We start from the raw sequence: 14,568 nt of genomic DNA, 5'->3' as shown, positions 1-14,568 counted from the left end.
TGGTTACAGTTGAAATGAGGGAGGTGCACGAGATCCGGGCTGGTAAGATCTACAAAGACTTTGAAAGATGGCCGGAGGAGGCTAAGCGTATTGAGAGTCTTCGCTGTTTCATTGTCTTCTATGGGTCGGAATTCAAGCTTAAGTCTTTGTCCATAGCTGGTAAGTAACTCAATTAAATACTGTCTGTGGAAATGATTATCCGTTATAAAGATTTAGGCCTATCGCTATAGGCCTATTCTACTGTTCACTTTCGGGCAAATCATCAGGTTGACCATTGATGTACTGACAACATCGTCGCAAAAACATTAATGTTTTCGAGGCTAAAACATCGATTAACATTGATTTTTTTCAGTTTATCATTTGTTCTCTGTGCTGTCTCAGCTAATTAACCTATTAGCATACTATACTAGCATTAATTAAACACACTCCCTTGCGTTGTTTAGTAGGCTGCTAGAGACGTTCTAGATTGGCAGTTTCTCTTTTACACTTCCAATACAAAATATCGGTACTAATTTATTATACTGAAGAGCAGGAGTGCTGCCACAGAAATTTATTATAAATAAATTGATTTTAGGTAGCTGTTAATAAAACAAGCATTTCAAAAATGTAGATAGTTATCTCACTCACTCTACACTTGTTTAAGTGTAGTCCAGCGATGTTTTGGATTCAATATTTCATCAGTTTTTTAATTAAATAAATACAAAAATTCAATTTTTTTCTTAAGACAAACATTTAAATTTTCAACAAAACTAATACAATTCATTTATGAAATACCCCCGCCGCAGCAAACCTGCAGACTAAGCGAATTTCCATTAAAACCTGATTGGATTTACACTAAAATGCCTCCATAAAAATATCACATTTATTTCCAATTTAAATAGAATTAGTTTAACGAGTAGCCTACTTAGGTTTGCTACAACGGGGAGGGTAAAAGTGTTTTATTTTTGTAAAATGTTAATAGTTTAGTATGAAATGAAAGTAGGCCTATTTCCCAAATTCGATCAAAATATGTTCATAAACAAGCAAACTACAACAGTTTTATGAATTTGAACGGATGGTGTTTTTGGCCTCTAGGGACCTCAAAACGAAAAAGTAAATCGGTCCCGGGTCCAAGTCTTACCATGAGTACTACGGTAATAGCTTATTCCCTATATGGGAAATTCGCTAAAACATTGAATTTTCAATGCTTGGGCCAAAATATTGATGTACGGCAAGAACTTGATGTTACAAAAATGTCGGTAACCTACCATTGATGTAAAAACATTGAAAATTGATAGAAAAACATCTATGTTACGAAAACTATCGATGCTCATCCCTACTATGAAGATTGATGTTTGAAATCATATCATACTAATATTATAAATGTGAAAGTTTGTGTGTTTGTTTGTTTATTAGTTTGTGTGTTTGTTTATTAGTTTGTGTGTTTGTTTGTTTATTTGTTTGTTTGAAGTTCAATCACGCATATACTAATGGTCGGATTGCGTTGAAATTTGGTATGATGATAGCTCACATTCCCGATTAACATATAGACATATTCTTACCTCAAAAATCCTTTCGGGCTCCGCCGCAGCGGCTCTAGAGTTTCCCATGTTAACCTTATGAGTATTCATATTTAAAAGGAATTAAATAATTTTACCAGCTGTTTCAACTACACAATTTGTTTCCATGATATTTAATAGCATTAAAAGGTGTGACGCAAAATTCTAGGGGGGGAATAAACTAGTATTCACCAAGTCAGGCTAGGCCTACCCCTAGAACCAGCCACACTCAAATTTCTTCCCCGGAATGCTCAGAAGGAGCCGAGAAAAATCCAGGGGTCGATACGAAGTTGTCACGGCTTTGACTGATCAATTTATTTAAATTTAATCGAAGGCTCAGAGCTCTAGAAGCGCTCAGGAAATCCTGCAGACGCTCAGTTGGAGTTATATCATCCCAGCCTTCGTAAAAGTGTTTTGGAGAATTTTGCCTAACTTTTAGAATGACTCTGTAGGGCCGACGAGTATCCAATCTTATACCAATGTGATATAAATACTCGCATTAAACTGCAAAATAATTAGTTAAAGACGTTGGTAATCGATCTAATATCGAATGTAAGGTAAAACAATTTCTACAGAGTCGTCGGGGCCTAATTAATATAACTGAACGGATAATTTGGCGTGATATGATTTAAAATAAATTCAATTCTAATATTCGTGGCTGATTGTTTAAATCAGCCTGCTCCCAAGACTTGATTCTTTCACCCGCCAAAGACGGGGTTTAGAACTTAGACGACAAGTCTCGGGGTATTAAAACGGTGAAAACGAGATATAATTTAGTCGTGTTAATTATTTGTTAAGCGAACGGAGGAATCGTAATTTCGAAACTAATTGGTTTAAACCAAACCAAACGATAATCACCGCTAGTCACTGGCAAGCAGGAACTGGCGGGTCTAGAATCAAGTCGGCGAAATTTAAGTTATTAAATATCGAATTTGGAAACGGGAATGCGAATGTTAAAAGGAAATTTAAACGTAAATCGTAGCAATGTGATTAACTAATATAGCTAACCTTCGGTAAACAAATTATCGATGATCGTGCAAGCGTTGATAACAGGCGAATGTAACGACGAAGTTACTTCGAAGACGGCGTACGAACGAATAATCCTGTCTTGGAGTAAAATCCTTCGTTCCTGCCCGCTTGAGGCTTACGCGCTCAAGCGGCGAACTTTAGTACTACTAGATAACAGCTGATCGAATTCACTTGTTGAGCTGGTCTAGTTTCGTCTGTCGTCTATCAACAAATAAACACCAGTTTGGGGTTATGTCGTCGTCGGCGTTAAATATCTGTAAAATCGGCCGGTTTAACTTTATTATGTGAAACGAAGTGCTATTATGAATAAATATGTAGTTGTGGATGTGTTTGTGTACTTCACTGTGAATAAAAATAGGCCTACGTTCTTTGGCCCATAGCCCAAGCTATGGCCAACACATAGGCCTCGGAGTAGGCTATTGTGGTTTAAAATCGGGTAAGTTCTGGTGTTCATTTATTCGTAGTACGTTTTTACCCCCCTTAAAATTTGGCACCTTACACCCCTTACCAACTTCAGCAAAAAAAAGAAAAAAAAGATCTTAAACGTAGGGGTTCGGATGGGGTCGGAATGGTCTCGAAGAAGAGGTGCGTGTAGAAGTCGTCGTTTAGTCGTAATCGTTCGTATCGTATCATATCAACCAACGGGAGGGATATCACCAGCTCCGTCGGGGCGTGCGTCGGAGTTCGTTGCGTTGTTCGATCGGCTCTTCGGTTTCGAAGAATCTACGTCGTGTCGGGCGTCGTCCACGAGGCACGTCGGCCACCTCCGATGTGAGGTGACTCACCACGACAAGGCCCGATTGGCCGTCGTTCGTCGCGGTTGGCCTCGATGCGTCATCTTTCCGGTCTCGGCGAATTAGTACGTTGGAACGTTCACGAGGCACGTCGGCCACCTCCGATGTGTGGTGACTCACCGTGGCCAGGCCCGTGTGGCCCTCGTTTGCCACGGGTTGCCTCGGGAAAGCGTCCTTTACGATAAATTGCGTTACAGGATTTCTGGGATACCTCTGTTTGACAGGGGTTGCAATTGCCCTGAGCCACTGCGTCTGCTCAGTCAACGCCGACTACCCCTAATCGTTGTCAAACAGCGGTATTTCGCGTTCCAGAAATTCTGCAAATTTCGTGTTTGATTTCCGTGTAATTTTGAAAATTTTAATTTTTTGATGTTGTTGACCGGAAAGGGCGGGGGGACATCGTCGTTGTGGAGGTTTCGTACTACGGTGTGTACTCTGACTAGAGCGAGGTCAGCAGTACACCGAATGCCGAGTACCACCTCCACACTTAGGCCCGGGACGTGGATATCCCGCGAATAAGGTTGGCCAGCAATCGTCGTCTACTCGGTATCGATCCGAAACACACGCTGCGTTGTCCATTCGTTGGTTGACGTCAGTCTGGTCAGGTACGACGCCGCACGTCCGAAAGTGACGTACGATCTCCAATCAGACTGACTGACGAGCCGGTATCGACGAGGGCGCTGAACGTCTCACCTGAGATGACCACGTCGACGAAGGGTCGGTCATCTCTGGGGGGCGCGTTCGCGGCTGACGGTTCCCGTGAATTGCGTTATGAAATGGAGCAAACGGCTCCACTCGGAGGTCGTACGGCGTCGGGTAAATCATTGCGTCTATCGAACGTTACGTGGTGATCGTGTTCCGTCGTTGGACCGAAAAACGTGATGCGCGACGGAATATCTTGCCTGGGCGATGGGATGTTGGCTGGCAGCTTTACCAACACTTCGAGGGTTCGTCGAACGGGTGAAGAATGTTCGGTGGGAGTCCCGAGTATATCTCGCACGCTGGCCGTCTCCTGGTACGCGGCAGGAGGTTCCAGCAACTGCGGTCAAATTCGGATATCATGGGCCGCATAAGCGGTAGTCCACGATATCGAAGTCACCGTCGGGTTCATCGGCTGACCGATGCTTCCCAACGGGTTTCTCAAAGACTCGCAAAAGCGTTTGCGAAGCTCGGCGACGCTACTCCCAGTTCCCAGCTGATACTTCGTCATCTCAGCTATTATTGTCTGCTCAAAGTGTGGATCCAACCGACGCGCGGGTCGTCTATCGGCGATCTCGGTAAGCTCTCCATCGTCGAAGGCATTATTTCGGGAATTTCGTCGTAGTTGTAGTCGTCAACGTTTGAATTTCCACCGTGTCTATCGTTACGTGGCTAATCGATAACGTTCGGGTCGAGTAATGGTCGTCGTAGTAGTCGAAGTCGTCGTAGATTTCGTTTATCTCGTAATTTCGTTTAAATTTCAAAGTCCAAAACCGTGTTTTCGAGTCCAAATGTTCGGGCGCAAGAGATGTGACGCAAAAAACTACAAAACGACAGTACAAGGACGTGAGACCGAGGAAGCTCAGTCCCTGTTCGGGCGCCAGAGATGTGACGCAAAATTCTAGGGGGGGAATAAACTAGTATTCACCAAGTCAGGCTAGGCCTACCCCTAGAACCAGCCACACTCAAATTTCTTCCCCGGAATGCTCAGAAGGAGCCGAGAAAAATCCAGGGGTCGATACGAAGTTGTCACGGCTTTGACTGATCAATTTATTTAAATTTAATCGAAGGCTCAGAGCTCTAGAAGCGCTCAGGAAATCCTGCAGACGCTCAGTTGGAGTTATATCATCCCAGCCTTCGTAAAAGTGTTTTGGAGAATTTTGCCTAACTTTTAGAATGACTCTGTAGGGCCGACGAGTATCCAATCTTATACCAATGTGATATAAATACTCGCATTAAACTGCAAAATAATTAGTTAAAGACGTTGGTAATCGATCTAATATCGAATGTAAGGTAAAACAATTTCTACAGAGTCGTCGGGGCCTAATTAATATAACTGAACGGATAATTTGGCGTGATATGATTTAAAATAAATTCAATTCTAATATTCGTGGCTGATTGTTTAAATCAGCCTGCTCCCAAGACTTGATTCTTTCACCCGCCAAAGACGGGGTTTAGAACTTAGACGACAAGTCTCGGGGTATTAAAACGGTGAAAACGAGATATAATTTAGTCGTGTTAATTATTTGTTAAGCGAACGGAGGAATCGTAATTTCGAAACTAATTGGTTTAAACCAAACCAAACGATAATCACCGCTAGTCACTGGCAAGCAGGAACTGGCGGGTCTAGAATCAAGTCGGCGAAATTTAAGTTATTAAATATCGAATTTGGAAACGGGAATGCGAATGTTAAAAGGAAATTTAAACGTAAATCGTAGCAATGTGATTAACTAATATAGCTAACCTTCGGTAAACAAATTATCGATGATCGTGCAAGCGTTGATAACAGGCGAATGTAACGACGAAGTTACTTCGAAGACGGCGTACGAACGAATAATCCTGTCTTGGAGTAAAATCCTTCGTTCCTGCCCGCTTGAGGCTTACGCGCTCAAGCGGCGAACTTTAGTACTACTAGATAACAGCTGATCGAATTCACTTGTTGAGCTGGTCTAGTTTCGTCTGTCGTCTATCAACAAATAAACACCAGTTTGGGGTTATGTCGTCGTCGGCGTTAAATATCTGTAAAATCGGCCGGTTTAACTTTATTATGTGAAACGAAGTGCTATTATGAATAAATATGTAGTTGTGGATGTGTTTGTGTACTTCACTGTGAATAAAAATAGGCCTACGTTCTTTGGCCCATAGCCCAAGCTATGGCCAACACATAGGCCTCGGAGTAGGCTATTGTGGTTTAAAATCGGGTAAGTTCTGGTGTTCATTTATTCGTAGTACGTTTTTACCCCCCTTAAAATTTGGCACCTTACAAAGGTTATACGGTTTACCAACAGGGTGCAGCACCATTAGTTCTTTAAACATTTATGACAACAGCTAATTTGAAGCAAGCAGCAACAAAAAAGCTGTGAGAACTTTCATTTTTCTATTGATTAGGTGCAGTGGTAGAGCATGGCTATGGTAAACAAGATGTATTATAGTATACAGTAGTAAATCATAGTAAACCAAATATTCCTAAAACGTGTCCTCTCCCATTGAAAACGCAAAGCACGAGTATTTAACTACAATAAGCATCAGCTAGTATATACATATAGACAATAGACAATAGACAATTAATCTTTATTTACACATTCATTAAGAATAGTAGTAGCGTCAATTTACAATTTTTTCTAAATATGTGGTTGAGGTGTTGTTTAGTCAAAGATCTGTTGATAGTATTCTTTTAAAGAGTAAAAAGGTCGATTAATGAGCCATTGATGCAAAGCTGGTTTGAGGTCATCTTCTGTCTTGCTTCTTAGATCTGGAGGTAGCCTGTTGTAGATTTTCATTCCTGCGTATGAAGGTTTCTTTTCAAACTGTGCCGTGCGATTTTGTGGAAGGTGTTTCTCAGGTTGTGTTGGTGCATTTCGCCACGCCTTGTTGTTATTCCTTACTGCAAATAACACAACTTCCTGTATGTAGAGTGCTACAATGGTAGGTACTTTGAGTGACCTGAATGTTTCCCTGCAGCTGTCGAGTCTGTGGAGTCCTGCAGTTATTCTGACTGCCTTTTTTTGTTTTGTGAGAACTCTTTGCATGTTAGTGGCAGAGGTTCCACCCCATGCTACAAGTCCATACCTCATGTGCGACTCAAAAAGTGCAAAGTATGCTACTTTTGTTATGATGTCATCTGTTGCATTTTTTATATGTTTAAGAGCATAGATGCTTGAACTTAATTTTTTACATATATTGTCCACATGAGGGGTCCAGGTTAAATTCTTGTCGAGTGTGATGCCCAAAAACTTAGCTTCATCTTCCACTTCTACATCTGGAAGTCGTGGCACTTCATTAGATTTACGGCCAAAAGCTATTTGAGTTGTTTTAGACATGTTTACTGCGAGATCATTGTTGTAGTATTGGTAGGCCATACTGAGTAACACATAGGATTTTACTATAAGACAATAAGACATTTTATTGACCGTTAAGTAAATACAAAATACAATAGGTCTTGTCAATTTAAAAAATAGGCCTAATAAGTTAGCTACATAAAATAAGAAATTAAGAAATTATGGCGAGTCAGGTACAGTGTGGTATTGGCTTAAGGACTATTAAACAAACATGAATCATAAATAATTTAAAGACAAAACAATTAATAAACATTTCAGAACAAAATAACAAAACAAGCCTAAACTATCACAATTTCTCGCTCAAAGTATTCATCCACCGAGTACATGGGATTTTCCTGTAGCCATTTGTAAAATTTAGTTAGAAACATTTTATCAGACTCTAAATTGACTAGGCAAGTTGGTAATTTATTGTATAATATCACAGCCAAATAATCATGATATTTTTGTGCCTTACCTAACCTACATCTAGTAATATCTATTTTGTCCCTAAATCTAGTATTATATTCATGAACATCACATCTTAATCTAAAATTATCAATATTTTTTCTTAAATTTCTAATGACTTCGAATATATACAGATTTATCACAGTTAAAATACCAGTTTGTAAAAACAAAGGTCTGCAGTGTTCTGACTTTGATTCATTTGCCAATATTCTAATAATTCTTTTCTGCCTAATTAAAACTCTATTAATGCCTATACCGTTTCCCCAAATGATAAGACCATATCTCAAAATACTCTCAAAATAAGCAAAGTATGCCATCCTAAGGTATGTAACAGACACAAATCTCTTTAAATTACTCAACAAACAAATTACTCTAGACAATTTTTTACACACAAAATCTATATGGTCTTTCCACTTTAATTTACTATCTATAATTACTCCAAGCAGCTTTACACTATCAGAACAATCAACATTACACATTTCATTGTTTAAGGACACCAACATTCTTTTTGTTTTATCCTCATTAATAAAGAGACCATTTACTGTGAACCAGTGAACAACCTTCTGAAAGTTAATCTGAGCATCATGAATTAGAGCATCTGAGTTACTATGACATGAAACCAAGGAAGTGTCATCAGCATAAACACAGGAAAAACAATTTACATATTGGCTAACATCATTCATTAAAATTAAAAATAAAACTGGTCCGAGAATTGAACCCTGCGGGACTCCTTGGTTGATCTCTACAACCATTGAGCGTTTACCATTGACATCTACCAACTGTGTTCTGTTTTTAAGATACGATTCAAAAAACTTAAGCTCTAAGTCTTTGATGCCATAGAATTCCAACTTTTTTAGCAAAACTGGGTGTGAGACACAATCAAACGCCTTACTCAAATCGCACAATGTGACCAGGGCCTGACAGCTACCCTCCAAGGCTGATATCAATTGATTGACTAACCTATCAATTGCCATAACTGTTGATCGCCCCTCCCTGTACCCAAATTGACAATCATTAAATAGCTTATTTTTTTCAAAAAAACTACAAAGTTGATGCTTGACAATTTTTTCTAAGATTTTGGCAAAAATAGGAATACAGGATATTGGACGATAGCTTGCTGCCAAACTAGGTTTACCTTTCTTATAAACAGGTACAACTCTTGAAAACTTAAGAACTTTTGGAAAAACTCCTTCAAAAATACTTCTAGATTTTCAGCTAGTGGTTCATTAAACACTTAGGTTGTGTCATCAGCATACATAAGAGTAAGGTAGGCGTCTCCTATTTGTTGCGGCAAATCGTTGGTAAAAACAATAAATAGTACCGGACCCTTAACAGACCCTTGGGGAACTCCTCGATTTATTGGTTGAAAACTTGACCAAAAATAAATAAAAAGTAAATAAATAAAAATAAATAAATAGGCTATGTATTTGTGTATAAATGAGTTTTGAGTATATTGCTGTTTAAAGTGGTGCTAAAAGTGACTGAAAGCCGTTTAAACACTTTGTTAATGATCTATTATTTAACTCAGTTATAGTGGCTCACCAGTTTGAATTCAAATGTGAGCTCCAGCTGCCGTATTAATCATAATCAAGGCTGTAGGCTTGCCTGCATATCAATCATGTAGGCTTGTGTATGGTAATCCATAGTAGATATACTTTAGAAAGTTTAAGTTAGGCCTACATTGTTTCAATGCAAAACATTTTATGATCTTTTCCTGCAGTGATATTCTTAAAAACAATTTCATAAGTAAATTAGTAAAGTTTGATAAGTCATCCAATGAAGACCTATTATGTGTGACCATTAAAATAACAAAATAGGCCTTATTTAAAATTTAACAAAATAAAATATGGCAGTAAAGGACTAATTGTTCAGTTTAAAGTAGAACATTTTTTGGATTTATTGTTCATTACCACCACAAGAATTTCTTTAAAATATTTCTGACATAGTAGTATGGGCTATATGTCTTGCCTTAGTTATAGACTTTAGACCATTAGTTTAAAATGACCAATAAGTAGAAACATCCAAGGCTATTTAGAGAAGTTACAAAATAAATTATAGTTGAAAGGTACCAATAGTTCGAACCACGAATAAAAGTAAGAGTATATTTTCTCAACAAATATCAGTGATATGCCTACATACTTTTTCATGTAGGCATATCACTGACGTTATATACTTTACCTTTATTTAATTTAAATGATCATGGGTGTTAAATAGAAACGAGACCTGGGTTTACACTGTCTCTTTACTGAACATATTAAAAGTGCCACAAAGTATAGATAGATAGCTATATTCATTATAAAATATAATAAAATTGCCTTCTTCATGAAAAAAATAAAACTAGAGAGAGATCAAATAAGCCCTGTAATAAACTTTGTTTTCCAATTATTGTTTGTAACTGAGTTAGTATGAAATGAATCACATCACAAAATATGATTGCTAGATCAAATAAATTGATGTCAAGTGGATGATTTGAATGTCAAACATCACTTAGTATCAAATCACTCTAATATGATGCAAAACACTCTGAATTGCTATTGCATTCAAGTGCTTGATAGTATAATACTTTGGAATACAACCTACTATATTAAAAAAAAGATTCATAAAACAATTATTTTCCAATAAAATAATGTATGGATATAAAAAATTATAATTATGTCACCTTTTATAACTTAAGTTTTGGTTCTTTTAGACGCATACTTTGTTTACATATTAAACTGAACATGAATATACAGGGCTAGTATGAAACAGATTTAGTCAACCTTAGTTAGCTTTCGTACTGACCAGGATCGGCTGGTCTTCGCCAGGATTATGTAGCGTCAGCGGTACAAGAAGTCTAGTAAAATCCTTCAAAATATCTGGAAAAAACACTTAAGCCTACTGTAATCTTTTTTGTTTGAAAAAAATTAACATTTGTACCAAAAATCACCTTAAGTTGCTAGTAAATGTATAATGGGATAGTTTGGGTTCTTACGGTGTGATACTTTGCACATGGACCATGGACATGAAAAACACAAACATTTAGTGACAAAACAAGAAGTTAATACTGTAACTTCTGTACTTCTGCCATAAAAAGAGTGTGAATACCAAACTTTGTGTTTCTAGGTGCCATAGTTTGATATCTTTTTTGCTTTTATTTAAGGAATGTTACTAAAGCAGGTGTAACGGACACATGTTATGTATGTTGGTAGCATTGTCGGAGAAGGAGTGCGGTTTGTGGTTGCGTGGACTACGTCACCTAGTGCAGGACACCATGAATGCACCGTACCCACTGCAAGTCGAGCGGTGGCTACGCAAGGAGTTTTACACAATGGAAAACAACAGAGAAATGTAAGTAAACATATTCTCTGGTGTCTGTAGATATTTTGATAAGTAGAAAGTTTGTGTCTTGAAAATTGCATCTAATGCTAAGATAACATAAATTACCTTTTGTGTGAATTTGCTGGTGGCAATTTCTCATTTTTTGGAAGGAATTAGCTCCTTACCCTGTTCTTGTTCGGGGTCGATCCTCATAAACCAGTTAGGAGATTTCATTTCATTTCATTTCATTTCATATAACTTTATTCATTTAAGTACAATACATAGATACAGGAATGGCGTCAAGAGTAATTTATTAAAACTAACTAACTAAAATACTCATCATTATCATGCATGGCATAATAACATACCATCAATATTAATAGCTTTTCAGATCAAATAAATTAAAACAAGCAGTGCAATATGAAAGTTTATACATGAAAATATCAAAATTAAAAATATAGATAAAATTATTTTAAAACCAAAAGTTTCAATTGATATTAAACAGAGCAATTAATAACTTAAAGAACTAAAACTCTTCAAAGGAGTACATAGCCTTGTTGATAAGAAACTTTTTCAATTTTGATTTAAATTTATTTTTGGAAGTTTCTAATTTGATTTCTTTAGGAAGTTTATTATAAAATTTGGAACCGGCATATTTAGGTGTCTTCGTAAAAAGTTGCAGAGTATGTGAGCTTGTGGCCAGGTTTTCTCGATTTCTAGTGAAGTAATTGTGATAGTCTCCAATAAGTTGTAATTCATTAAATCTGTCCTTTACTGATAATACTGTTTCATAGACATACATTCCATAAACAGTCATAATATTCTCAGTTTTAAAATATTCTTTGACTGAAGTTCTGCGTTTTAAATTGCACAAAATTCTAATAGCTTTCTTTTGCTTTTTTAGAATTGATTTTAATTTTTTCTTTTTTGCTGCACCATAAAGTGAAACTCCAAATGATATGATTGAATGTATGTACGAAAAATATATAATTTTTAAAGTTTCCTTTTCACATAGGGGTTTTAATCTTGTTAGCGCATAAAGGCCAGATGAAATTTTAGAAAGTAACTGATCAATATGATGATTCCACTTCAAATTTTCATCAATTTCTAATCCCAAGAATTTAATGTGGTCTTTATTTTGAATTATGTTGTTATTAACTACAATTTTTGGCAGATTTTGCGGTTTAGTTTTTCCTGCTTGGAAACACATAAAATTAGTTTTATCTGTGTTCAAACGCAAATTATTCGAATTAAAAAAACTGTTAAGTAATAATATATCAGAATTGGCCTTGGCTTCAAGTTCAGCATAGGTTCCTGCGGCTATTTTTAAATTTGCATCATCAGCATATAGGCAAAGCTTGCTAAAATCACTGAGTTGAGGAAAATTTCTCAAATAAAAGATGAATAAAAGAGGGCCTAGGATCGATCCTTGGGGCACCCCATATTTTACTTCCCGAGTACAAGAATTGTAAGAAATTTTATAATTTTTGTTATTACAGTGACTCAGTTCTACGTATTGTTTCCTATCAAAAAGATATGACTTGAACCAGTTCAAAGCAGTACTATTTAGTCCACTACTACTGAGCTTTGAAAGCAACAACTCATGAGAAATTGAATCAAAAGCTTTACTGAGGTCCATGAACAACCCTACCACTTTAGATTTACTCTCTAAGCTATCAACGATGGATTCAATGAAAGCTGTGGCAGCTGTTATGACAGATCTACCACTTCGGAATCCATGTTGGCAGTCATCAAATGTACCATTATTTTCAAAGAAGCATACCAGTTGGTTATAAACAACCTTTTCATAGATTTTTGAAATTGAAGGCAGCAAAGCAATCGGTCTATAGTTTGATACTGTTTGTCTGTTTCCTTTTTTGAATAGCGGTTTTAATTTTGTTATTTTGAGTTTGTTAGGGAAAATTCCTGATATCAAAGATGAGTTAATGAGATGAGTTATTGGTTTAAGTAGGACTGATTTCGCTTTTTTAAAAAGAACCACAGGAATACCATCGTAGCCAGCACTATAGGAATTTTTTAGACTTTTAATAATTTTATCAATGTCGCTCTCATCAACAAAGCTAAATTTAAAGCTCCTTTTATCTAAAGGAAGTACAGGATGCAGTGTGTCATCAACATTTTTTTGGAATGTATTTATATTATTGCAAGTTTCAGTTTCTGTTACAATATCTGCAAAATAATTTATGAATTGGCCACAGACCAGGGAAGGGTCAGAACATACATCATTATTTACTACTAGGTTTATATTATGATTATTAATAGTTTTGGCTCCTACTTCAGAGTTCACAATCTTCCAAGTTGCCTTATTAACATTGTCAGAACTACCAATTTTTCTTTTATAATACTGTTTTTTTGAAGAAAACAATTTCTTTCTAAACTGCTTATTTGTTTCTCTAGCCTCATGTAACAACTTTTTGCAATTTAACTCTCTAGCCGCTTTGTTAAGATTAATAATATTTTGTCTTTCCAACTTCAGTTCATTAGGAATCCACTTACAGTTAGTATGTTGTCTTGAGAGAGTTGATGGAAAGAATGTATTAAAATAATGCATAAATATTTCATAAAAAACATCATACTTGCATTCCACAGGACATAAATAAAGATTAAGCCATGACTCATGTTGTAAAGCAGATATAAATTGTTCGACGTTTTTATCATTAAAATTTCTTTTATGTTCAAAATAAACAGAAGAATTATTCAGGCTATTTTTCGTATTAGTAAAAACTTCAATTATTTGGCCATCATGGTCCGAAAGTTGTGTATTAATACCTGTAATTTTATAACAGCTGCTATCTAAATTTGTAAAAACATTATCTATTGCAGTTTTAGTTGTATCGGTGATTCTTGTAGGAAAATCAACCAATGACTGGAAGCCATTAGCTGTTACAACATGCAGTAAGTTTTTCCTGCTGGTGTCATTTAAGTTCAGCATATCAATATTAATATCTCCCATAAAAATAACATATTTATATTTAACACTGATTATTTCAAGCATTGTATCGAGTCGTTTAATAAACTCAGATTCATTTTGCTTAATTGGATTCCTGTAGAAACCAATTATAATAAGCTTTTTCCTGGGGATAATTTTATCTACCTCTACTAAACAACACTCAAAAATTTGTTCAGTGACAAGATTTTGGATTTCAGGTATTATAATTTCTTTAAAAGTAAAAAATGGTTTTGCTAAAATAATTACGCCACCACCTCTAGATTTTTTCCGCCCAAAACTGGCAGCAACATTGTAACCATTAATATTTAATCTTTCCAGAGAAGAACTTATCATTTTATGTTCTGTCAAGACAACAATACTAGGTGTTAGTTCAGTTAGAGTTACTTCTAAAGGTTCAATTGATGATTGCAACCCTCTAATGTTTTGATGAAAAATACATAAATTGCTTATTCTAACGT

General features: G+C 36.4%; 1 protein-coding gene across 2 annotated transcripts in view; it reads left to right on the top strand.

Moving 5' to 3' along the window:
• The window catches only part of LOC128993901 (1-phosphatidylinositol 4,5-bisphosphate phosphodiesterase gamma-1-like), an 88,282-nt gene that overhangs the window by 14,029 nt on the left and 59,685 nt on the right, over nucleotides 1-14,568 (top strand). For both annotated transcript variants that reach the window (XM_054417990.1, XM_054417991.1), the window contains exons 3-4: nucleotides 10-159; nucleotides 11,031-11,169. In XM_054417990.1, the coding sequence (XP_054273965.1) occupies nucleotides 10-159; nucleotides 11,031-11,169 (289 nt within the window). The remainder of the gene's footprint in view (nucleotides 1-9; nucleotides 160-11,030; nucleotides 11,170-14,568) is intronic.

The sequence above is a fragment of the Macrosteles quadrilineatus genome, unplaced genomic scaffold (assembly GCF_028750875.1).
Source record: "Macrosteles quadrilineatus isolate MER2022 unplaced genomic scaffold, UCM_ALF_1.0 Scaffold_5__1_contigs__length_97177068, whole genome shotgun sequence".
NCBI classification, from domain to species: Eukaryota; Metazoa; Arthropoda; class Insecta; order Hemiptera; family Cicadellidae; genus Macrosteles; species Macrosteles quadrilineatus.
The sequence above is the reverse complement of the archived record's forward strand: the minus strand, read 5'-3'. Positions and strand labels throughout refer to the sequence as shown.